Source organism: Symsagittifera roscoffensis, chromosome 1 (genome assembly GCF_963678635.1).
Source record: "Symsagittifera roscoffensis chromosome 1, txSymRosc1.1, whole genome shotgun sequence".
Classification (NCBI taxonomy): Eukaryota; Metazoa; Xenacoelomorpha; order Acoela; family Convolutidae; genus Symsagittifera; species Symsagittifera roscoffensis.
In genome coordinates, this window is record NC_087062.1 from 68,181,212 (window position 1) to 68,205,101 (window position 23,890).

At 35.8% G+C, this 23,890-nt stretch overlaps 1 protein-coding gene across 3 annotated transcripts in view; it reads left to right on the top strand.

The window, feature by feature from the left end:
* The window catches only part of LOC134848110 (uncharacterized), a 30,850-nt gene extending 7,908 nt beyond the window's left edge, over positions 1 to 22,942 (top strand). For 2 of the 3 annotated variants that reach the window (XM_063865460.1, XM_063865468.1), the window contains exons 2-9: positions 5,144 to 6,318; positions 11,015 to 11,410; positions 16,856 to 17,087; positions 17,713 to 17,956; positions 18,878 to 19,120; positions 20,193 to 20,530; positions 20,895 to 21,003; positions 22,479 to 22,942. In XM_063865460.1, the coding sequence (XP_063721530.1) occupies positions 6,182 to 6,318; positions 11,015 to 11,410; positions 16,856 to 17,087; positions 17,713 to 17,956; positions 18,878 to 19,120; positions 20,193 to 20,530; positions 20,895 to 21,003; positions 22,479 to 22,819 (2,040 nt within the window). In that variant the 5' untranslated portion in view covers positions 5,144 to 6,181 and the 3' untranslated portion in view covers positions 22,820 to 22,942. Of the gene's footprint in view, positions 1 to 5,143; positions 6,319 to 9,551; positions 9,657 to 11,014; positions 11,411 to 16,855; positions 17,088 to 17,712; positions 17,957 to 18,877; positions 19,121 to 20,192; positions 20,531 to 20,894; positions 21,004 to 22,478 lie in introns of those variants that run through there. The other variant, XM_063865477.1, reaches the window with a different exon arrangement.
* The last annotated feature ends 948 nt before the right edge of the window (positions 22,943 to 23,890 follow it).

Here is a 23,890-nt window from a genome sequence, read left to right on the forward strand (position 1 = left end):
CGCGCGCTCCATTTCAAATTTAAACATATTGGCACCGAAGATGATTTTAGAAAAATTTTAGGGTTGGTCGACCGAAAATGAATATCAAAAAATAATACCATAGGGGAACCGCTTGGTTGGTGATTCGGTGAAAACCCTGAGAAGGATTGAAAAATTTAATCCAGATGAGGAATACTGGCTATTTCAGACCCGGATTACGTTGATAAGTCTTCCAAATGAAATTTTGTTAATAGTTTCATAGATTGTAGCTCTGATGTCTTGCTCTTGATCCATGCAATATTTTTGCTTAAAATTGAAAAAAATGTTGTCAAAAATATACCAATAGACAAATCAAAACAAAAACAAGATTTTTCTTGAGGGCAACCTATTTTAAAAGACAATTTTTGAAAACATTTTCCTTGTTTTACAAATTTTGCCAAAATTATTGCATCAACCGACTAAACTGCCCTCACTGAAAATATCAATTTCTGATTTAAAGCACTAACCAGCTTATTCCGGTTTTGAAAGTGCAAGTTTTAACCATTTAACCAAAACTGGTTAGTACTTCAAATCAAAACCTTAGACCTCAGACAGGATAGTTCGGATCCTTTCCAGTCGGAGAGCAAAAACGTTAATTTGCGTTTAATTTTTCTCAGTGTAGACATTGAAAATAGGCATTTCAGAGATTAAAAAAATGAATTTGCGCTTAATTTGGTCCTGTAGTGCACTAACACTCACAAAAACTACGTTGGCGTTCAATTGTGCGCGTTTTGTTTCCGTTTTGTACATTTGTTTTACACCAGATGTGTAGTAGTTCATATTGCATCTAGAAGTTGGTCCTCATCTTGATATTTCAGGTCTTAATTTGTGTCTCAAAATTTTTTGATGCAATACTTATCTGTAGTTTATATACTACATAATGTAAAATATTACTTATTTAGATCGTGTGGTTTTTTCTTTTGTTCTCAGGATCAAATTTAATTTTTTTGACGTTTGAATTTTGATTTCTTTTAAAATTAAATTCAAATTCGTTTGTCAAAAACAAATCAAATTCCGCTCTCAAGCAACAAATTTCAAATGGCGCCAAAAACAGCATGTTTTTTGTTTCAAAAGTGGATTTTAATAATCAAAATCACCAAAGGAGGTAAAAAAAACGCCAATGATCCACTTTTCTCAAATTATGTCAGTTAAATCATGTCAGGTCAGTCATTGGAATTTCGTGAATTACGCTATACCTGTTACTGTGAAAAATCAAACGTGTCCTCAGTTCGCTTTTTGTTCCGACTATCGATACGAATGTAACAACGGAATAATTGTGCTCGCGGTGGGTTTTTTTCCTCAGACAAACTTCGACTTTTTAACAATCCAATTTCGACGGAATTATTTTCACATCATTCAAAAGGTAGTGTTGTACTCAGCTTAAATTTGAAAAGATATTTCACCGGTGATCAATTTTTGTGAAGTTATGAGGGTTTAAAAATTGCCATTTTGGCTAATTTGGGACAATTAACGCGCGATATATTTAACGTGCAAGCGGAGATTTAATCCGTCTTCGGAATCGTTCCAAATTGGTTGAAAGAAGCTTATTTGCCATAATTGATTTGTTACAAGGAACTAAATCTATCCTTTCGTACTTTATGTGGCGTGTGAGGGGTTGATTTTCATAAAAATTTTCAAATTTAAGAATTTTTTTAAAATTTGTTACATCTATTTTTTATAAGTTATTACTGCTCCATAAACCTTAAAAGGCAGTCGGAAGATTCAGGGCTTCGCCTTGATACGAGCGGTCTTGTTTGGTTTGATTGTGTTCAATGGTTTGTTTACAACTGTATATTGGCTACCCTTATTACAGTGGACCGTTTCCCGCCGACCATCAGAAACCAAAAAGAAATACCTGTGATGGGCGGTGCATTTGATATGAAAAACTTCCGTAACAGCCGTGTTTAAATTGACTGGCCATTTTTTTGTCCAGTTGATTTTTTTCGGCATTAGATGGCTGTTTTATTTTCAAACAATTGCTAATTACTTTCGTTTTTGGTATTGATAAAAATTCAACCAATTCTTATGTTGTTAACCAGCTACCTGAAAAAAACACGGATCTCACAATTATGTATCAGTTTGGACAACCAAGCATTATTCAACACAAATAACGTAAATTTTGACTAGTTTATATAGAACGGCGACATCTATGGAATCGCGACGTCTAAAAAGACCAAGCCAAAAATTTTGAAATAAGAAGATAATTTACTTGAAAGTTATAAAATTTCTTAAAAATTGGTATGCAATTTATAATCTAGAAAACAAACAAAAAACTTCGGTACCCATCAATTGGGTTATTGATTTGCTTCGATATAATTGAATTATGGTAATTTATCAAAAAGCCATTCGTGCGTACCCAATCATTGTGTGCACCCAATAAGGAATAGTGTCATGAAAAAAAAATCCCACGCTAAATATTATATCACGCAGTAGTAATTGTTCAAAATTGAATTGAGCAAATTAAATTGGTTATTTAAAATAAATATATGGATCGAAACTTAGCACTTTTTATTTGATATAAGTAAGCCCTGATACCTGCAGTCTTGTTTTGTATATAAACACAAGCCATGTTCCTTTCTTTCATTTTTTATTAGTTTGGTTGAGCAAAATGGAAAAGCGAAAACTTAACACAAGCTGTGGTAAATTTGATTGCAAACTTAAACCGTTTTCAGGCAGAACCAATGCGGCAATTATTTGAGAAGTTGTTTTTTTAGCATACTTTAGTATCCAATCTGAAAAGTTTTATATATGAAACGACTAATTTAATTAAGAGAAAAAAACTGAATCATGACAGAACTTGAAACTGCGGAAAAAATGGCGTACTTAATTTGTTTGTACGTACTTAAACTGCGGCTTAAAATTGGCAATTATAGCCTGCTGGCTTGGATGTATCAATAAGGCATCATAAAGCAGATGAACAAATGTTTCAAGCATCTGGCTGAAGCATACAGAATGCCGTTCATGAAATTTAAAAAAAAAATGGATTTGGAAGTGTTATTACAGTCTATGGTCTACATCTTGAACGGAAAAATTGTAGACTGTTGTTCAGTCGTTTTTAGTTATTTTAAAATTTAAATTCAAGAGATCATATTTGCTGTGTACGAAAATGAAGGCCGCTTTAGGTTTTTGTTTGAATTTTAGCACAGAAGCTAGCAAAATCTTTTGAGTACACCGAAATATAGGCATGTTTCTGTGGCCAATTAAACACTAAAAAACAGGAAATGAGAACAAATATGGATGATTACGAATAGTATACACGCCCCTTCAGGTTGCCAGAATTTTTTGGAGTGCTTTCAACTAATGTTTTAAACATTAAAAAAAGACTGCTATCAACGAAAACTGGCGAGACAATCACAAACAGCAAAAAGAAACATTATGGCAAATTTTAACACCTTCAAGTACCACAGATGGTGGGAAACCTTTGACTGGCAAACGGGAATCTTCTACTGTGATGACTCTTTTATAGATTGCTTCTGTTAAAGTAGAAGTTTTCTGTTGCAATAGGAGACACGGCCGTTCATAACAGGGACTTCATAAGCAACTCTTGATTGTTTCTTCCACCGTTCGAAAATATCAAGATTGACTAGAACCATACGGTAGCCAAGTGTCCCCTCCAAACTGGACCTCAATGTTTTTTCTCATGCTATTTACAAAGCATTAAAGGTTGGAAAAGTTTCGAATAAATAAGGGGCGGATCTAGGATTTTCTCGAGGATTGGATTTTTTTTATTTTTCGAAAATTCTGTCGGTCTTTTTTTTCTTAGATTGCCCAAATTGATTTTTCAAGCGCTGCCGCAACGCTGTTAAGACCCAATTTTGCGCCAGAGCGAATTTTTTGAAAAGCACATTGAAGTTTTTGAGCACTGTGTGGAAAATTTTGCCCCTGGATCAATATTTTATGATTTTCTTCTTTACCTAAAATTTATTACAATCGATTACAAAAAAAATTACTTAGAAATGTTGTATTTATTTTAACAGAAGCTAACCTGACATTTCAAAAAAAAAGTTCATTAGTTTCAAAGTCTGAACTTTAAAATAAGAGCATCACCTTTCTTTAATCTTACATTTCGGTTTAATTGATTTGAAAAAAACGTCATCTTGTTTTCAGTTTGCGTTTCAAGAAAGTATTTAATGCAATATATATGCTTTTGGGTATATATATTTTTTAAAATTTGAAATCTCTTCTGAGCCGCTTAAAAGTTATCCATGAGCCAGTATTAATTTCTATTTTCATAATAATCATGGCATTATTTTTTTATGATATAAGAAAAACTTTCCGTCAAAATTGTCTCAATGGAAAAATCCAGCGCTACCTAGGCAAAAAGTTTTCCAAAGTGTTTTACAATTTCTGCCAAAAAAAATTTCCTTTTCGTTGTCTGTAATTCATTTTGTTGACAAATAATGTCAATCACCAGTATTCCTATTCAATCACCTATTTTCCCTCACCGGTATTCCCGCTTAATCTACTGTTATGAATTGTCGCTTGTTACGAATTGTTGCCTGTTACGAATTGTCGAGAGGAACTAGAGGAATACTGCGCGTGAATCAGTGTTCCCTGCTTATTTTACTGTTACGAATTGTCGCATGTTACAAATTGTCGCTTGTTACGAATTGACACGCTACTCACCATCTTGTTCATATCCTTGGCTTATGATTTTACTTTGGTTGATTTTACATTTTCTAAAATGAGGCATGAATTGCAGGCATTAAAATGACAGTAGCACTGAATGGTTTTCCAAAAGTTAGTGTTTCGATGGTCGTCTCTCGCCCTCTTCGCTAAAGATCTTAAACTGATTTATCCATAACAATTAGAAGGAGGGGCGCGAGTAGAAAGGGTGTTCTCTTTCAGCATGCTCGTTTTTCATCCCATTTATCAGAGCGTCACCACCAATGTAATCTAATTTGAAAATTCATCTCGGTCATAAATTTCTTGGGTATTTCTCTTTATTTTTTCGTTCTGCTCGAGCGGGCTTGAAATTGGTGGGTTATAAAATGATGTAATAAAGTATGGTAAGAACGGCAACTACCATTGGCCTCCTACTCAAGTAGGAACGCTAGATGACAAAAACCGGTGATTCTCTGCCGGAAAATGTTAGCCCTGTTAATCCCTGTTTTCCGTATTTCAGCAGACAGCTCAGAAGCCAACGGGACGCCGACCATTTGGAGATGACAGAAACTATTTCATTGGATTGCTGATCAATTTTTAGCCCACCGCCGACCAGCCAAGAGTTCGTCTTAAATTGGGTTTATGTTATACAATCCCATAGCTTCAATCAGGGAGAAAAATAAAGCAGAGTACATTATTGTTAGATTGCTAAGTCTACATTTGCCCGCAATTTTAACCCTCAATATTCCCTTTTTTAACTAAAGTCATTCAAAGCCCTCTAAAATAACAGGGAAAATTTAGTAATCAGAAGGCCTAAATAAATTCAGCTCCTTTTAGTGAAAAGAGCAGTGATTTCAAGTCTGAATAAAAAATTAGTTAAGATGTCTTAACGAGCGAAAAATTTTGAGCTAGAGTTTCAAGTTACTTTTGCCCAGCGTCCCATTTCTGTCCAATGCATACAAATACTTAGTTTCACCTCAAATACTTACCAACCAGTGTTATCTTTCCGTAACTCGATAAAAAAAATTATCCACATTTGTAAATGAAAATTACCTTAAAAGGAAACAAAGATCTATCTACCTTTGACGGAATCAGCAGCTTTAGGTTTAAAATTAGAATAAAAAACAACCAGTTCTTTTTTTTTTGCAATTTGCTGCATGAAAATGTACCTACTAAACTGAAATTCTGATTTCCCTTTTGATTTCCGTCAAGATTGATTTATATTAGTTAGCATTTGTCGCATTCCTGGTACAGCCTTGGGCTCATAGTTATAAATCTATTTTCCAATTTGCTTTCCTAGTTCTCATTGAAGACGGAATTGGCTGAGAAACTTTGTGATGTCTTGCGCAAACTGACGTTTAATTTATAACTCCTTCACATTATCTGCCCATAACATGTTCCTATATACCCTGAGGTGGTGTACACTTAAACACACCATATTTTACTCCCCCAAGAGCCCTGCGTCACCACCCGTGAATTATTAACCCGTGAAATTGCTTTTTTCACACTTGGTCGGCTATTTTTGCTGAGAAGCTGTTGCAAACTGTAAAAAATTGAGATGATTCAAGCATCCACCTCGCTCTCGGTTTCCGAGCAGAGTCGGACCAACTTTGCGTCTCGGCCTCTAATTGTGACGCCGAAGAGTATTCCCGATTTCATGATTCCGGATCTGAACTCGACTAAAACCCCCGTCAGGTGAGCCAATTTGAATGATGTTTATTATAAGACAGCACGAATTAATAGTAGTGAGTATTAGCCTGGGAGTTGAACTTTTTAGGTATTTTTTTTATGATTGCCAATAAATTGAACTGACTAGAAAATTGAAACGCATTGAAAAACTTTTTAAAATTAAAAATGAGAAAGCGTACATATAGAAGTAAATCAGGTTTTGTGCTGTAGAGCTAGAAAATTTTTTCCGAATTGAAGTCGCACAATTCTGGAGCTAATTAGTTTTGCGGAACTTTGTACAACGTAAGCCATATCAGCCTACTTGAAGTTTATCTAGTAGGCGTTAACAAAGCTTTATGGTCTGTAGTGGATAAAATGCTGCTTTTGAAGTCTGTAGGTCAAAAACGCCACGGAACGATAACGCCTAGTACGAGATAATGTTGTTTGAAACGTTCAAAAGCACACTAAAACCAAAAGTTCAAAGTTTGCGAGACATTAATTTTTGTTGTGTATTTCATGCGACTAGAGCCATTCGAATTGTTTAGAGAACCAAGAGTGAAACAAGCTCAACACTGCATCTTGTGAATTTGCAGAGAAAAAATCTAAAAATTAGATTTGATAATTTGGAAAGGTGGAAATAACAGCTGCTACTTCTTTCTTACATGACTGTACCTAATGTGGTCAAAAATATTACCACGTAATTTCATCAAAATTGCCATCGTTTTAAATAACTAACTGAAAGCGTACCAAAGTTAAATAAAGTTAACACAAATAAGTAGTTAGACTATAGATAAAATTCACGCAGCTAGGTTAGTGAGGAAAAAACAGGGCAAGTTTGATTAAAATTGAGAACTTCTGAGGGGGTACCCAAATCACATTTCATAAGTATCATTTTAAAAAAGTTGTTCAAAAAATCTTAAAAACTATTTTAAAATTTTTTTTCATCCCTGTCAAGTTTTAAGCGCATGCTCACAATTTTTCTCGAAAATAATTAAGCAAACAATCACTCCTATGAAATAAACTTAAAAGTGCCTGGCAATTGCTGAAAATATTGCCCTTTACTATACTATAATGATACCATCCCTAAATTAACTTATGACTTATGGGAAGTTCCTTCATTTGCTCTGAGGATTACGATCAACAGACTTAAAGTTGAAAAGTTTAATTTAAAATTGTCAAACTAAAAAAAAGTAACCTGTAATTTGTGTTTAATTGAAATTTTAGTACTTTTTTGAGAAACGAATGTTGAATAAGTTTGGGTCGAATTGGTTAGAAATTTGGAACTTTTTAGCGGAACAGAAGAAAAAGTGCATCCTTGTTCGAAATCACTGAACTGTGTTTAGAATTTAAAAGTCACGCCACATCCGCGTTCAGTCCCAAATAGTATAGTGGTGCCAAAAGACTGTGTCTAGAATGTCTGGACATAAAGGCTCAATAATCGCGTCAGGCCTGACACACTGAAATTCTCGAAAAGCCTGGACATATTTTTGCGAGAGTCGGACCATAAAGATGCATCCATTTCTAGATAAACAATTTTCAATGATCCTAAAAACGAGAAACAGCATCCAACTAAAAATTTCTTAATTTACTAGAAAAAGATATAACAATATAAAAGCTTTGTGTTTTTTGAAAAAACTTCAGATGGTTTTATTTTCCGAGCAGTCTCATGGAGCACTGAAACTCATATTTATTACCTTGTCCAAAAAAAAGCAAAAACAATGTGCATCGTTGACAATGCTTTTTGGATTTTTTTCCAGGTTTTCGCGACTGCATATTCAAGCTTTTGCGGCTTTCCAGATTTGCGCAACTTTAAGAAACGTGTAACTTATTGTTCAGTTGCTTATGTATTTTCAGATTTTGGCTTTGAATTTTGCTAGGTCACGCCGGTCACGAAGTCTCCATCTTGGTCGCGCTGTCTGCATCCTGGTAAAAAAACGATCTTTCAGGTGCAAAAATAAATCTGAAAAGGCAAATTATGGTCACACCGGTCGCGCCACCTTACGTCCCTTTCCTGAATTGCTCGCCTGACGGATCGTGCCAAATGCGATGCTCCCTGGGCTTCATCTCGATCTCAGGTTGCCATCCAGAGGGTAGCTCTAGTCACTCAATTGAGTTTAAAACACTTCAAGCCTTATCAACCTAACTAAAGTTGGATTCACTTCTGTCAGTAGGCGTTGCGCAATCAAAAACGGTTACCGAGGCTTTAAAACCTGCAGTGAGAAAAATGCTGGTTTTGGAATCTGTAGGTCGAAAAAACTAGTGAGCAATAACGGCTGGTACAAGATAAAATTGTTTGAAACGTTCAAAAGCACCCTTAAGTCAACACTTCAAAACTTTGAAGATAAATTTGCTTGGTCGTGTAGGCGAAGCAATAACTGTTTCCCAGCGTTATAATGTTTTTTTTGGAAGAGTTAGGTTTTTAATTCCGTTAAAAACCTAAGCGTTATAATGTTTTTTTTGGAAGAGTTAGGTTTTTAATTCCGTTAAAAACCTAAGCGTTATAATGTTTTTTCTAGGAAGAGTTAAGTTCCAGATCCTTTTTTGTCAATAACAAAAACCATTTGCTACTGGGGCGTCATTAAAAAGAAGTTTTCTCTTCTCAGTTTTCTCTTTGCAACCGGTCAAGTGAAAACCGGTTAAAATTTCTCTTTTCAACCGGTCAAATGAAATATTTTTTTTGCCGCGTTCACTACAACTACAAAAATTTTGATGCTATTTAAAAGGATTTGTTTGGATCAAAAATTTAAACATCTGATTTCGGAGGCGTTTTTTGGTCAGTCATAATTCATATGAAGAGTTTTGTTTTGCTTTGGGTCTGCTGGGTTTCCACCTCAAGTAGCTGCGTACTGTGGAGAAGACGCACGACCCTTGGCACTATGTTCAAATTTTAAATCTGACTTGTTGATTAAAAAATATTGTGTTCTTTGTAAATCATCAGTACAAAGTTACTCTAATTATTCAGCCGGATTTCGATGTTGGGCCTCTTAATGTTTTAACTTCCTTCTTTGTAGTTTTCTATGAAATCAATTTTTTGATACTGGTTTATCGGTTGTTGTAGCAACGGAAATCAAGTTAACGATGTGTTCAAAAAGATATGAATTAGTCGCCGAACAAAGTCTGCAGAAGAAAGTTTTTAAAAATAATTAAAGCGACTGGAGTCTTTTGAATTGTTGGGAGAACCAAGCGTAAACAAACTCAAAACCGCTTCTTGAGCAGTTGCAGAGAAATTCTCAAAAAATACATTTGTTAATTTGGGATGGTGAAAACAGAAGTTGCCATTTTTTTGTTGCGTGACTGTACTAATGCTGTCAAAAAACATTACCACGTAATTTCATCGCATTTGCCATCAGTTCCATTAACTAACTGTAAGTACGTCAGTCCAACACAACAAGTTCAACTTCTATAGATAAAACTCACGCAGCTGGGTTAGTGAGGGTCAAATTGGGGCAAATTTGATTAAAGGGTGAAAACTTCTGAAGCAATAACAAAATCTTAATTCGTAAGACTTATTTAGAAAAAATCTATCAAAACTAATCAAAACAAAAAAAATCCCACGATTTCATGTTCTGAGCGCAAGCGTACAGTTTTGCTTTGAAATAACCAAGAGAATGATCACTCCATCAAATTAAATTAAAATCTTAAGCTGGATTTTTTGCAGTATGATAACTTCTGCAGCAAGCCAACTGCGTGCCACCTGCTGAAAAAATTGCCCTTTACTAAGATAATTGTATCAACCATAAAGTATAATATGGGGAGTTTGTTCATATGCTCCAAGTTTCACGATCAACAGGCGCGATTTGAAATTCTTCAAACTAATAAAATAACCTGTAATAAATGTTTAATTGATATTTTAGTACTTTTTTGAGAAACGAATGTTGAATGTTTGAGAGGGAGACGTGAGGAGCTTAGAACTTTTTTTTAACGGAACAGGAAAAATTAGCGCAACCAGGGTCGAAATCATAGACTTGTGTTGGGACTTTGAAAGTCGCGGCGTGTCCGGATCCAGACCCAAATTGTATAGTGGCGCCGAAAAATTTTGTCTGGAAAGTCTGGACCTAAAGTGGTAAAAGTCGCGCCGTGAGTTGCAAAAGACTGAACATAGTAAAAATTGGGACATAAACGCTGCACATAAAGGGACTTAAAGTCTGGATCTTTGTACTATTTTGAGATATCCAATTTTGGAGACGTATCCTAAAATTTTTCTAAAGGCGCCTTCTGCGCCAATATATACGAATTTTGAGGGGGAGCTCTAAAAATCAAGTTGATTAGCAGGTCAAAAAACAAGGTCATTCTGCATAGTTGGAAAGGGAAAGTTTATATAATTTTTTTCTGTCTTTCGCGACTGTATGTCCGACTGTTTTGCGGCTTTCAAGATTTTCGCGACTTTATGTTCAGTTTTTTCGACTTTTCAGACACGGCGATGAAATTTTCCAGGTTCAGGCGGTCACGCGGTATTCATCTTCACCGCGCTGTCTCCATCCTGGTCACAAATGATTTTTTAGATGCAAACGTCTGTAAATGGCAAAGAATGGTCACGCCGGTCGAGCCTCCTGATGCCCCTTTCCTGAATTGCTTGCTTGATGATGTATTCTGGGTTGCACTTCTATACCAGATTTTGGTCCAAATGTTGGCTCTGGTCATTCAGTTGAATTTAGAATACCGGTATAATTTAATTCTGCTGGTTGAAAATGAAAAATTTTATTTGACTGAGTTTGAATTTCAGTCCTACATCGTCTATCACTTCTCAAAAGACATTGCACGACCACTCAAGGAGCCCGTCGTCGCCTCAGACCCGCAGGCACTCCAGTTTTGCCACTACGCAACCGGGAGAGCTGAACATAGAGTACTACCCCTTAACACACCTGCCCACTTCTGAACACCACTTCGGGGGGCAGGGAGGAGGAGGAATGGTGGAGTGTTCTTTTCAGACAAGTGGTCACGTGACTTCATTACCGGCCGATCCTCAAATTGGGGCTAAAGGGGGAGCACAAGTTCAACCGACAGATTACTCGGGGGGCCTGCTAAATGTGAAAGATGCCGGTCAGTTGTATGTACGGCGACACAGCTGGGATAGCCGAAAAACTGCTCAGCAGAAAACTATGCCCAATATCAAAATATGGTTAGTTTTTTACTCACTGATTCAGCATGTCGTCTTTTTGTGTTTTTGTTTCACTTCAAATAATCCGCGCAATTAAAAAAAATGAAAGTTGATTTCGGATTTTTGTGAAAACTTTAAATTTATGAAACTTTTTAAAAAAATTCCCAGATTATGAGGTTATAACCAAAAAATTGAGTTTTTTTGCCGCGAGCTCCTCATCAAAATTAGTCCAGTTTGGCTCCCGCGGCGCCTGTAGCAAGTTTCAACCAAGGTTATTTGTCCAAAAATTGATGGCGTTAAACAAAAACATAAGAAGGATTTTTTGATGGCAGATGCTTCTGTAAACAAACTTTTTCATAATTTTGAATATACGCAAAAGAGACGATACGGGTAAATTGTTTTCTTGTTGTTTCGACTTTTGTAAGGAAAGTAACGGAATATTTGTGCTCGGGGTGCTTTTTTCTTTTGGCAAATTTCGACTTTTCAACAAGCCATTTTTGACGGAATTTTTTTATCATTCAAAATTTATTATTGTCCCGAGCCTAAATTTAAGAGATATTTTACCTGTGCTCATTTTTCATAGAGTTGTAGGGGTTTAGTGTTTGCCATTTTGGCCAATTTGGGCAATTAACGCGATATTTCGCGCTATTAACGCGTACGCGGAGATTTAATCCGTCTTAAAAATCGTTCCAAGTTTTTTTGCCATGATTTATTTTTTAGTAGGAAAGAAATCTGTAATTTGTACTTTATATGGCGTGGGGGATGATTTTGACTAAAAATTCAAATTAAAAAAAAAGTTTTTTTCTCAGTTTATTTTTTTACGTTTAATTTTTTCATGTTATTATTGCTCCATAGACTTTAAAAGGCAGTCAGAAAATTCTGGGCTTCATTGAATACGAGCAGTTTTGTTAGGTTTGCCTTTTGAGTGAATGATTTAAACTGTTAATTACAGTTGTTCAATATATTCAATATATATTATATAACTCATAATGATTTTGGGAAATATTTAGTAGGTTTTGACTAAACAATTTGGCAACCAGTATGAAAAAAACTGAGAAGCGGGTTTGGTGGTCGCTTTCGCTCCCCCTAACCTGCATTTTGCAACTCATATCAATACAACTATTCAAAAAATATATTTTCTATTGACGTTTTTCAAGTCAGGTTTTTCTCCAAAACGGGGAGGTTAATTCTAGCTCTCTCAAAAAACATTTATTTCAATTATAATCATAGTGGTCAAATTAGTCCCAAATGCAAACCATTATAACTTTGGAAAAGAAGATCATAGAAAATTTGACTTTTTGCCTTTGAGCCCTGGTTATCGATAGATTTCATGTTATGAAAAAAAGCAAAATAATTGAAATGTTGTTTGAAATAATTGAACTTTGTCTGAGAAAACGAACCATTCGAAATTCGGAACAATAAAATTATACCAAAGGATATTATCAGTTGGTTGAGGCAGATTTAAAGGGGGCGAGCCGAGCCCTCACAAGGTGATTAAAATATTGTCAGCACTTTTCTGTCTCCCTTACTTAGTAAATTGCAAAGTCAATTTTCAAATAATCAATGCTAAAAGCGTTTTTTAGAAGCTTTTTCACGCATGATTTTTGAGACAGGAGCGAGCGCAAAGCTGATATTGATCAAAGCCTTTTAAAAATGACAAACACCATTTGTGATACTTTTATTGAATGTACCCGCCCTTTTCCTAAAAATCGAAACCTATCCTCATTATGAATATTGATTGTTAACGAAAATAGGGTTTTCTCAGTTCTTCCAAACGAAAAACAGCAAGCTCTGCTTTCGACACCTAAATTTTTGAAATGGCGCCATGTTTTTATTCAAACTCTCCAAAAAAAAGATGCTACTCTTTTTTAAACATAAAACTCGGAAAAAAGCATTTCAGATAACGAAGTTTTTGTGCGTTTTGACCCCAGATAAAAACAATTTATAAAAATTGTCTGAGAACAACTAATTTTTTTGTTTTGTTCTCCGGACAAGTTTCGACTCGCAAAGAAAATTTTCTTCCATAGAAGTATTGTGTCACATTGAAAATGCTGATGGTCAAAGCTGATAACTGAAAGATAATTTATCCTAGATTATTTTTTCTGGCGTGAGATTTTGGTTTCACCTATACGCTTTTTGTATCCCTTATTCATATCCATAAGCGCTTGAATTTGTTTCATACTAAATTGAGAAGCAACCAAGTCAGTCAGTCTACACAAAACTTGGATAGACAGACGCCAGGAATTTCAAATAGTTATAAAGCAACTTTGTTGCTGTGAGTTCTTAGAAAACTTTAGAAAAATATGGTATTAATTATTTGAAAATGTTTTCAAACTCTTCACCAAAAAATTTGACGAAATTCAACTTGCAGTTGCAACATTCAAGGTTTTATGCATACCCGTGTGCGCAGCTCTTCTTTAAGATAACTTTTTTTTCGGAAAACGCCTACGCGAATATAAGTAGCTTTTTCTCCAGACAAATTTTGACTTTTTAACAAGTCATTTTGACGGATTCCTTTTTAAAACAACCTGACGAGGGTTGATGCTTTTTGCTCAAAACAAAAAAGATATTTCACCTGCGCCCATTTCTTTTAAGACCATGGCTTTTAAATATTAAAAGCTTGGCTAATTGATTTATTATATATATTTCCTTCTAAATAGAGTCAGCGGCGGTGACCGGATTGCTCCACTCAAAACCAATTCAAAACACACCCTGATACCTATGAAAAATCGCGGATGCACGCTGATTAAATAGTTCGGGCCCATTTAGTTTTTCAAGGGGTTCCGGGGGTCTCCTTCCGCCTTCGTCTGCTCTAAATTTTATACCCATTTTCTCAATTTAACTCAACAGTCTACACTGGGTAATGGTGTTGTTTTTTGTATGATAATCATTTGAATTGTTTTGAAAAATATGCCGTTTATTCAATGTCAAAAAGCTTTGAAGAGCAGCTATTTATCAAATAATGTCAATGAGCAACTTTTTAATGCCTAAAATTTTTCCTCATTATGATTGAAAGGTTGTTTGCAGACCGCATGCCGCCTGACAACAATCTATTCTTTATTTTGGGGGGATTACTTTCCAGGGGACAGAAATTCATAGGCTGTTTAAGAAACGTGATTTGAGCGAGATTCGCGGAGTCCAAATTTCCCCAGTCTGATTTCTCGAGGGACCAAATCTGCCATTGTGGGATTTAATTAATAGCCAACCTTATATTTCTTTTCATTTCTCAAAACTAATTCGCTGCAACATTTTGAGCTTAGCCTGAGGTGACTAGGACAGGGAGATAACCTTGATTTTGAAGTGTATGCTAATTTTTGTGGCGATTCTTACTGGCGATTTTTACGCAAAAGTTTCAATCATGTGCTAAATAAAGACATGCAAATACAGCGACAAATGTCCATAGTGGATGATTAGGTATCTTACTGATAGAAGACAGATGACTAGAATTTAAGAACAGAAGTCTGACGTGATTACTGTACTGTTTGACTATCGCTCCACTCCTTCACTCGAAAAAGCTTCAGAAAATGATTATCATTACGAGGCCAAACTGTGCACTGGATAGGAGCACAATTTTGTGTCTATATGTTCCTGGATTCCAGAGACAAGTCTTAAAATATGTTCCAAAATCTAAGTGGATTCCACAAACAAAATTTCAGTGGATTCCGCATACATATACCTGTAACGTAAATTTTGTCGGCTCATTTGTTTTGTTGCGGATTCCGCAACAAGCAAATATAGCTAGTTGTTCTGGATTCCGCAACTGTTAGTGGATTCTGCAAAATGTAAGTAGAATCCGCAAATGTAAGTGGAATCCACAAAATTTGATTTTTTTTGCAATAATTGGTGGAATAGTCGGAGCTACTAAAGTATTTGTGTCCTAAAAAGTCATTTTACTCCAAACTTTGTTTATATTAAATCCTCCAAATGCCGTTTGAATAACTCATTTGATTTTTTTTCCAAAAAACCAAACTCCAATTCAATTTTTTCCCAAATTTTGAGTTGAAAAACTAATTAAAAATGTTTGTTCTTGATGTAGTTTATTTCTAGCCTAGCTAAAAATCTTTTTCGTTAAAATTTTCACATCATTTGAAAGGTTTTTTGTTAAATTCGATAGTGAATGAGAAAAGTTCATTAAAAAACCTTAGACTTCCTGCCAGGAACATAAAGGGTCCAGGGCAATCCTGGAGTTCTTTGAAGAAGCCGTCTAGGAACCCTGGCAGGAATTCACAGTTTTAAAAATAGTTTTTAACTGGTTGAATTTGTGTTGACATAAAAAGAAAATGAATAATAGATCAACTTTGTCAGTTTTTTTCAAAGAATTTCTCAGAAAACATTTCACGAGATTTGTCTCCCTAACACTTTTCAAAAATTAAACAATTTTGAAATCGCTTGCTTTGCAGCCAGTTTCTATCATTTTCAAAATATTATGAAACAAAATGGTTAACAATAAAATCTTCAGGCTAAATTCTGGGTGCTTTTTGCGTGCAGTTGTTTTCGAACATCTGAGTTATTGTACATACGGTGGTAGCATCAGTAAATGTACAGTCTTTTTAGGTAACTTTTCATATACCCTACCGGGTTACCTGTCCATGGAAGTCCATCCCTAGAGCCAGGCCTGGCCATTGAAAATCAGGTCAAAGTCTTGCTAGGGTTACCCTGGCTTTCCTGGATCGGTCTTAGAGTCCAGGGCAGGTTTTCAAAGAATTTTACTAGGAACCAGGGCTGGAACCCCAGGTTTCTTAGGCAAAATTTAAAATTGGCAAATGCCTACAAACCTGGCAATTAGCTAATGTTTTTGATAAACCCTTTGATTTCCTTAAGTGGTTTCCTGGAGCTGTTCCTGGTAAGTGTAACTTCGAGGAACTCCAGGATTGCCCTGGACCCCTCAAGTTTCTGGCAGGAAGTGTAAGGTTTTCCACTGGCTAGGTATAACAAGTGTTGCTTTGCATTAGATTGCTAAAACTATCAATAATTCAGTATCAGGTCATGTGGCCAAGCAGTTAGTACAACCGACTAACCAATGGCAGGCTGTGAGTTCGAGCGCCAGCACGAGACCATTTTTTTTAGCTACAAATAGTCTAGATTTAGCTAATTTCTGATCAGAAGTAAGATTAGAAATAAAGAATTTTAAGAAAATCCTTGTTTTATTTAAACATTTCACAAAGAATTTCTGACCAGAAAAATAGATTAGTATAAAGTGTTCCAGGTCCGAAATAAAAGATTTTCTCGGTACGGGCGGGTAGCTTAGCCGATTGTACTCCAGCTGAAGAATTTTGTTCGAATTCGACCAAGAAATTGTATTCGTAAGTTGTAAAATATCAAAATGGTGCATCGCTCAAAAAATTCGATGTTTTTTTAGAAACACGACCCTTGCCCTCCCTTAGAAGGAAATCCTTCACAAGCGTTTGCTCTTACATATGCAAAAATTGAAATTAAATTTTAAAAAATTATCTGCACAAATTTCAGCGTCTCACAAGTCGGACCAAGTCGTGAGTCATCCAAGACTGGAAGCAAGCAGAGTGTCGTGGATGTCATTGTGCCTGGCGATTCGCCCCGGAACAGCATGTCAGCGGGCGGTGCCTCAGGATCGAACTCGGGCGGGGCCGGTGGTGGAAGTGGAAATCAGGCTTGTCCGAGCTCTTCTAGTAGGAGAGACTCAAGACGCGTGTCAAATGTTTCCAACTACTTCGAGAGTGCGGTTAGTTTGATACTTCTTTACTATCTAAGAAAAACTTATAGATGTTTAAATTTACTATCTGAAGTTGAAGGCCTTGGGTCATCGTTTTTTAGCAATCTTGAGTGTACTCTTACATAAACATATACATCGAATCGCTGCTCGAAAGTGTATCTAAGAGATGGGTTGATAAGAAAAAAAGGCTATCTTTGATATTCAGCAGCAGTTTTACCGAGGTCCTGGTCTTGTATTCAGAATTGCATAGTTTCAAACCGAATTGATTCGATCCACTCGTGTTCAAACCTGACTTCTTAGATATCGCTCTGAGTGAACACACCAAGTTTGGGTCCCCATGGTCTGAACTTGAAAGCACGACCTCGACCCGGCTACTCACGAGTACTTAACGAAATATTTGTTTCTACTTTCCCATGTCTTTATCGAGTTTATGTTTTTTTTTGATACAGCAACATGGCCAACATGTCCAGAAAAAACTCGCAGCGTGGATATCCGATTTTTAAAAAAAACTGATCTAAATTGGAATACACTTACAAAAAAAAACATTCGATCAAGAGGTGCAATTTTTTTGGTCATTTTCTGAGTTGAGAAATGCATTGTATTGCTCTTGAATTATTAGAGCGTGTGTGTTTAGTGTCGCAACAAGAAATCGATGAGGCGTCGCCGCAAGAGTACCTCAACCACCCGCGCCCTGTCTTCCGTGGACCTCTCCTGTTGCGGCTGTAGTGGGGGTGGCCATGGCGGCGGTGACCAAGGGAGCATCAACTCCTTCGGGGAGCTCAACTCCCCTTCCTCTTCTCCACAACAAGGAGACAAGAACCAGCTGGTGAACGGACCCAATGCCAGAAAGATCAGCATGTTTGAACCAGGACATGTCGGTGGGTTACTCGTTACTCCATCAACTATTATTTTACATTATACGTTATATTTACAATTTATGTCTTATAGTAAGTCTAAGATTTGTCAAAAGTATAGATTACCCCTTAAATTAAAGGTTTTATTTAAGGGGTAATAAGCTGATTATTTTATGAGTTTGTTGCGAGTTACCACACTTTGCGAGTTGTATCAAGTGGTAAATATTATACGATTTGTTTATTTTTGCGACTTGTCTTTTGTTGCGAGCTGTCGTGATACAAAAATCCTTACAAAAATTTGGAAGATTTTGTAGCACCCAAGCACCTCTCATGGTTTTTACCCTTAGTGAGCTAGTGATCAGGGGCGGATTTTCTCGAGAGGGGGGGGGGGGGTACGAAATTTTTTTTAGGTCGACCAAATTGATTTTCCGAGCTCTATTGAAGCATTAAAAAGACCCTATTTTGGTCAAATTTTCTGCGCCGCAGGCAAAATATTGAAAAACAGGCCTAAACTGGCGTTTTTAGACAGTTTTTGAAAAATTTTGACCAAAAAAATTGCGCTTTTTTGGCACGCGCTCCCCCCTCAAAAATAGTATATATTGGCGCAGAAGGCGCCTTAAGAAAATTTTTAGGGTCAGTTACCAAATAGGGATGTCTCAAAATAGTACAAAGGGGTGTGCCTTTGGGTCGGCAGGGGGTCGAATACCTGAAGAGAGAACGTCCATCCCCCTCCTCCCTAAATCCGCCTCTGGTAGTGATTATAGGCCTCTGCCAAATAATTAATTTTTCTGAATTCTTTTTTTTTTACTAATTCATGTATTATTCATTGTAAATTCTGTAAACTATGTTTCTTACCTACACAAACTTTTTTTTTCAAAATTGTAAGAATTTATTACTTAATTGAAAACCGTCTGAATTTCTCTGAAATACTTTTTACTCTACCAGGTAAGACCCTTAGCGGATTTCTCAGTCCGTTCCGGTGCAGTTCCGGTACCAACAACACTCTGGCTGCTGCCCACCAGTTCTGCTCGCTCCAGAAACTGCCCTCTGGTTCCAGCTCCCAGTGCTGTTCGGCCTGCAGCAGTCGGCGCTCCTCCTTCGACCCGCCCAGCCCCGAATTGGGCTTCGTGGAGGTTGAGGCACTTTGGAGCAGGGAGTCCATGAAACTAACAGTCAACGTCCTAAATGGTAAAACAGAATAAATAAAAAAAACAAATTTGCTAACTATTTTGATATTGCCATACTGGAATAAAATTTTGCATAGTAAACAAATTAATTTTGCTGATTATACTTGGTCGTCTTGTAAGCATTCAAACTCTAAAAATTTATTTGTGAAATTATTGGGGTGTGAAAAATGCAATGCGATAGTTCCTAATTTTTCTGTTATTGTTATTGCGTTCGGTTTTCCTCCCTTAATTATGATTGCCGAAACTTTTCAAAAACCAGTTTTTAGGTGTTTTTGGCATCTTTTTCTGGTTGCCAAAACGTAAAAGATTTGAAAGTCAATTTTGCAAATGAGTAAAATTACGCTACCAGGTAAATTATTCGCATATGGTTAAGAGTTGAATTATTGAATAAAATGGGTGGATAGTAATTACTAGATATCATAAGGGTGAGAGAGAAGGAATAGTTTTCATGCATGTAACATTCAGTTTTCCCCTGCCAGACCAATAATTCTTCACCTGCGAAACCAAAATTTTCGAAATAGTTTGAATTTAATTACTAATTATAATCAATTTAATCCAAAAGGCGCTGTGGTTATTCCGCACCAATTCCACCGAAAAAACTAACCGCTAAAAAACTAAGCCGCTAAAAAACTAAACCACTAAAAACTAAAACTCCACCAAAAAAGGAAAGAAGGTTATCTCGTGGAATCCGCAACAAAACCTTCCCTTGATGGATTACACTTACAAAATTGCCTTGGGACTGTTTTTTTCTTAAATTTTACATTATTTATTAAAATTAAAATTTAAAATGAACGTTATGCATTAAAATCAAACAGATAGAAAAGGAACAACCATATTTTACTTCTTTTCCAGCTGTCTCAAACAAAATCACCTGAAACAAAATTGAGCAAGATAGAAAATAAAAACATATGATTCGCAGAGAAAATGTTTTACTTTCAACGTAGAATGAAAATAGTCTTGATTGGATGTTGGATGTGGCGCACTCTTTTTTAGATTTTATTGGAAAGTACTAAAAATTGTGAAGATTGGAAAAATAAAATATATAAAAAACTAGAACTGATTTTATTTTTTAGCCTGGGATGTTGATGCACCCTTCCAAGGAAAACTACTTCCAAATGACAATTTTGTGTTCAAACTGTCTCTGAGGTCGGCCAAACCAGTCCAGCAGCAGAAACAAGAGAGCACTCCCTTCACAAATATCAAGGACCCCTCGTTCAACCAAAAGTTCACCTTTTACGCCATCACCGAAGACATGCTTAGCAACTCTTCTATCAAGCTCAAATTTATGGCCAAATCTAACGCCTTGAGGAGAAAAAAAGTGCTGTCACATTGTGACCTGAAGATGGACTCGCTTCAAGACAACAAAGTCACCAAGTTTTGGCTGGCCTTGGAGGAACAAACAGTGATGAAGGTACTTTTTTGAGATAATGTTATTGGAAAGCTAAAAATGGGGGTGTTTTTTAAACAATACGTTTAGTTTATTGAGAAACACGACACTTGTCAACGAGAAAACAGCGTATGAGATGTTCATATTTGAGCGGAGAATCGATGTTGTACTATAGGTATAACGTATCAAACTGTTTTCAGAGTTTTTCTCGATTTATCATTTTGTGAAGTTATGGCCGAATTCAAGTTCATTAATTAGTATTAAGCAGTCTTTTGACCAAAATAACTGTTTATGATCGCAATTGCGTCATTTACAGCGACACCTAAGACGTCTGATGAAACTAAAGAGATTCAACTTAAAAAAAGATCATAATTGAATTACATTTCAGACGATTGGAACTTTGAACTTTTCGCTTCGCTTCACTCGTGACGGCACCTTGCAGTTGTCAAATATGAGCGCTCAGGACCTACCAAAGAAAGTTCTCAAGACCAGCACAGGTGAAGAATTTTTCTTTTGATTTCTGTAACTCGATCAAACAATATGAATGTTTGAGCAGCTACATATCTTGCTATGCGCGCATATCGCTAGTTTCAATTTTTTCTACCTGACGCGGTCAAAAACAGACGTTGAGGTCCAATAGCGTCATCCTCCACATCTTTTGTTGTTCAATAATTATGCTTGTTTTTGTTTCATATAAAATGCCATTATATTAGATTGGAAACAATTTTTTTATTTGATAAAACATAAAAATTAATTCCAATCTAATCTCAGGGCATTAGGTTAATTATGATTATGACTATTCTTATTGAGATTCGAAGAAAGTGTTTACATTTTAATCCCCTTTTCTCAAAATGCGTTAATTTTATCAAAACAGTGCCGATCATAATTTGATATAGATGGTCGAACAGCTTTAAGAGCGTCATTTTTTTATTCGAAATTTGAAAGTTGAGATTTTTTCAAAAGATAAGTCAGTATTTTTTTTCTGTTCTCTTGATTTCATCGACACTTTTCCATCAGTCTGTTGGCTATCTTTAGATTATTATGATTATTATTATGATTATTATTATGGTTATTATCAGTATTTTGATTATTTGATACAAATTTTTGCAATTTTTTTTGGAAAAAATTAGTTCTTAAATCATAAAAGTTCAATTCTTAAACCAAAATTGTTTCCAGGTTTATAATCGAAAAAAAGACTGATTTTTTGTGCTATTTTAATCCAGTCTTAAGCCTGAGAGAACGTCATTTGATGCTTTTGTCATTCTATTAATGCGTGCATCTAATTTTGGCAATACGTCTCTCTGCGAAGAAGAGATGAAATAGAGAAATAGTCTATAGATAGCAGGGTTGTTTTCACCCTCAGGAAATGGACAATCATACTTCTAAGCAAAGACTTTTTTTCATTTTAGCTCACGTCACCCATTTTTGACCGAATTTTTCTGGTAAACGCGTTTTTAGTGCCAATAAGTGGTAATTTATGAAGCATAAGTAGAATTGGAGGCACTTAGCATGATGGCGAGGCGTTCATTTTGAAATTGTCAGATCTTCAGATCGTGTAATCTATCCCGTGTCATGGCATATATCCGCCCTGTTTTCATATATCCTCTGCGAATCGCAGAAACCACAGTTAGAACGAGTAGAAAAAAATTGAAGCAGAATATGCCGATTGTTTTTCAGCTCTTTCTGCCTCATTATTACCACATATTGGTACTGATTGATTTGGCAAAAATTAAGCCTTTGTTGCCTTCAACTTTGCAAAACTTGTCTGCAAAATTTTTTTAAAACCTAAATGTGGAATTATTGGTATTCCAAGCGAATGAGAGAATTTTGTCTCGTCTATAAAATATTGTCAAAATTTTTCAGTGTTTTTTTTGGAAATCCCTTCCTCATGAAGAAAGCCCTATAAGTGCCCCCTTGATACACTAAAGAAGGGTTTTATCGGTGAAAATATCAGGATGCAAGTTTTTTTCAGGCACATATCTCACGATAATCTTCGAAGACAAAGAAAAAACGAAAACATTAGCGACGGGGGGACCTATGGTTCACAAGACCTCCATCGTTCTCAACTCGGCCAGCCCACAATTCATAGAAAACTACAACTTCAGATTCTCACCGCGTAATGTACACGACTGTACTCTGGAAATTTCGCTTCATCAGAAGTGCAAGCTGAGAAGTGACCTGCTTGTCGGCCAAGTGAGACTCGGATTGAATTCTACAGAAGTGTCCGAATTCGAACACTGGACTTCGGTCATTTCCAATCCAGGCGTCACCCAGGAGCAAACTCATTTTCTCATGGAGCCAGATGTAACTTAGCGCATCAGATGTCATAAAACATTTTTAGAGAAAAATTGGTCTTTCCATGAAAAATGGTCTATATATTTAGAATTGGTTAATGATTTTCCGAAAAGCAAATTATTTTTCTGTTTCCAGGCATGATGGGGAAAATAAAATTTGATCTGAAAAATTTCCAAGTAATAGAAAAAAATAATATATCCAGATTTGGACGACATTAATTTTAATTCCAACATTGTAGTTTCTAAATTCAAACCAAATGAGGTATGACAAAATTGAAATTTAGAAACACATGCACTATTTTTCGAATCGATGGTCAACCCAGTTATCATTGCAATATCTAGAATTTATAGCTACCTTCAAACTACGTCTTCCATGGATTTTTGAAAGAGCCGTCGTTTGGTTTTTTAACTTTGTTATTTGAATTTCACCCAAATTCTAAATGATCACAAGTGCCGCTGAAGATTTTTTTGGGCAAAGTCAGCATTTTTTTCTGCGTTCAGTACATAAAATTATTAAGTAGGTTCCGGACTGAAAAAAAAACAATAGTAGAAATAGCTAGGCACTGTCTATTTCATAGTTATTGCACTAATTCTGGCATCATTTTATCAAAAATCGTGGTATAATTCTGGCTCCTTTTGCTTGCACTCAACGCGATATCAAAACCAATGCTTTTCATGATGCCGATAAATTCTCGAAACTATCTTTAGATGGAAAAAATTTACCTCAAATAAACAATCTTGTTAAATCCTACAAACTTCTTTTATTAATTATGGTCCAGAAATCAGAGCAAACAGAAAAAGAGTAAATTAAAAGCAACTAAGTCAAATCCCGTCGATACACTTTCTTTTGAATTAGTTCAATTTTTCAACTTTTTCAAACTAACTTCGACACGAAGGGTTACGCAAAAACGTGACAATTCATTCATACTGGTGTCCTTCTGCAAGGAAAATTGAACAATATTAAGGTAATATAACATGTTGAGCTCAGATCACCAAATCCTTGACGAAGGAACTCCATAAATCAGTTGATAAGCTTTTTGAGAGCTCCTACTGTTAAATTAGGACTTGATTCAGAGAAATTTCAGAGTTC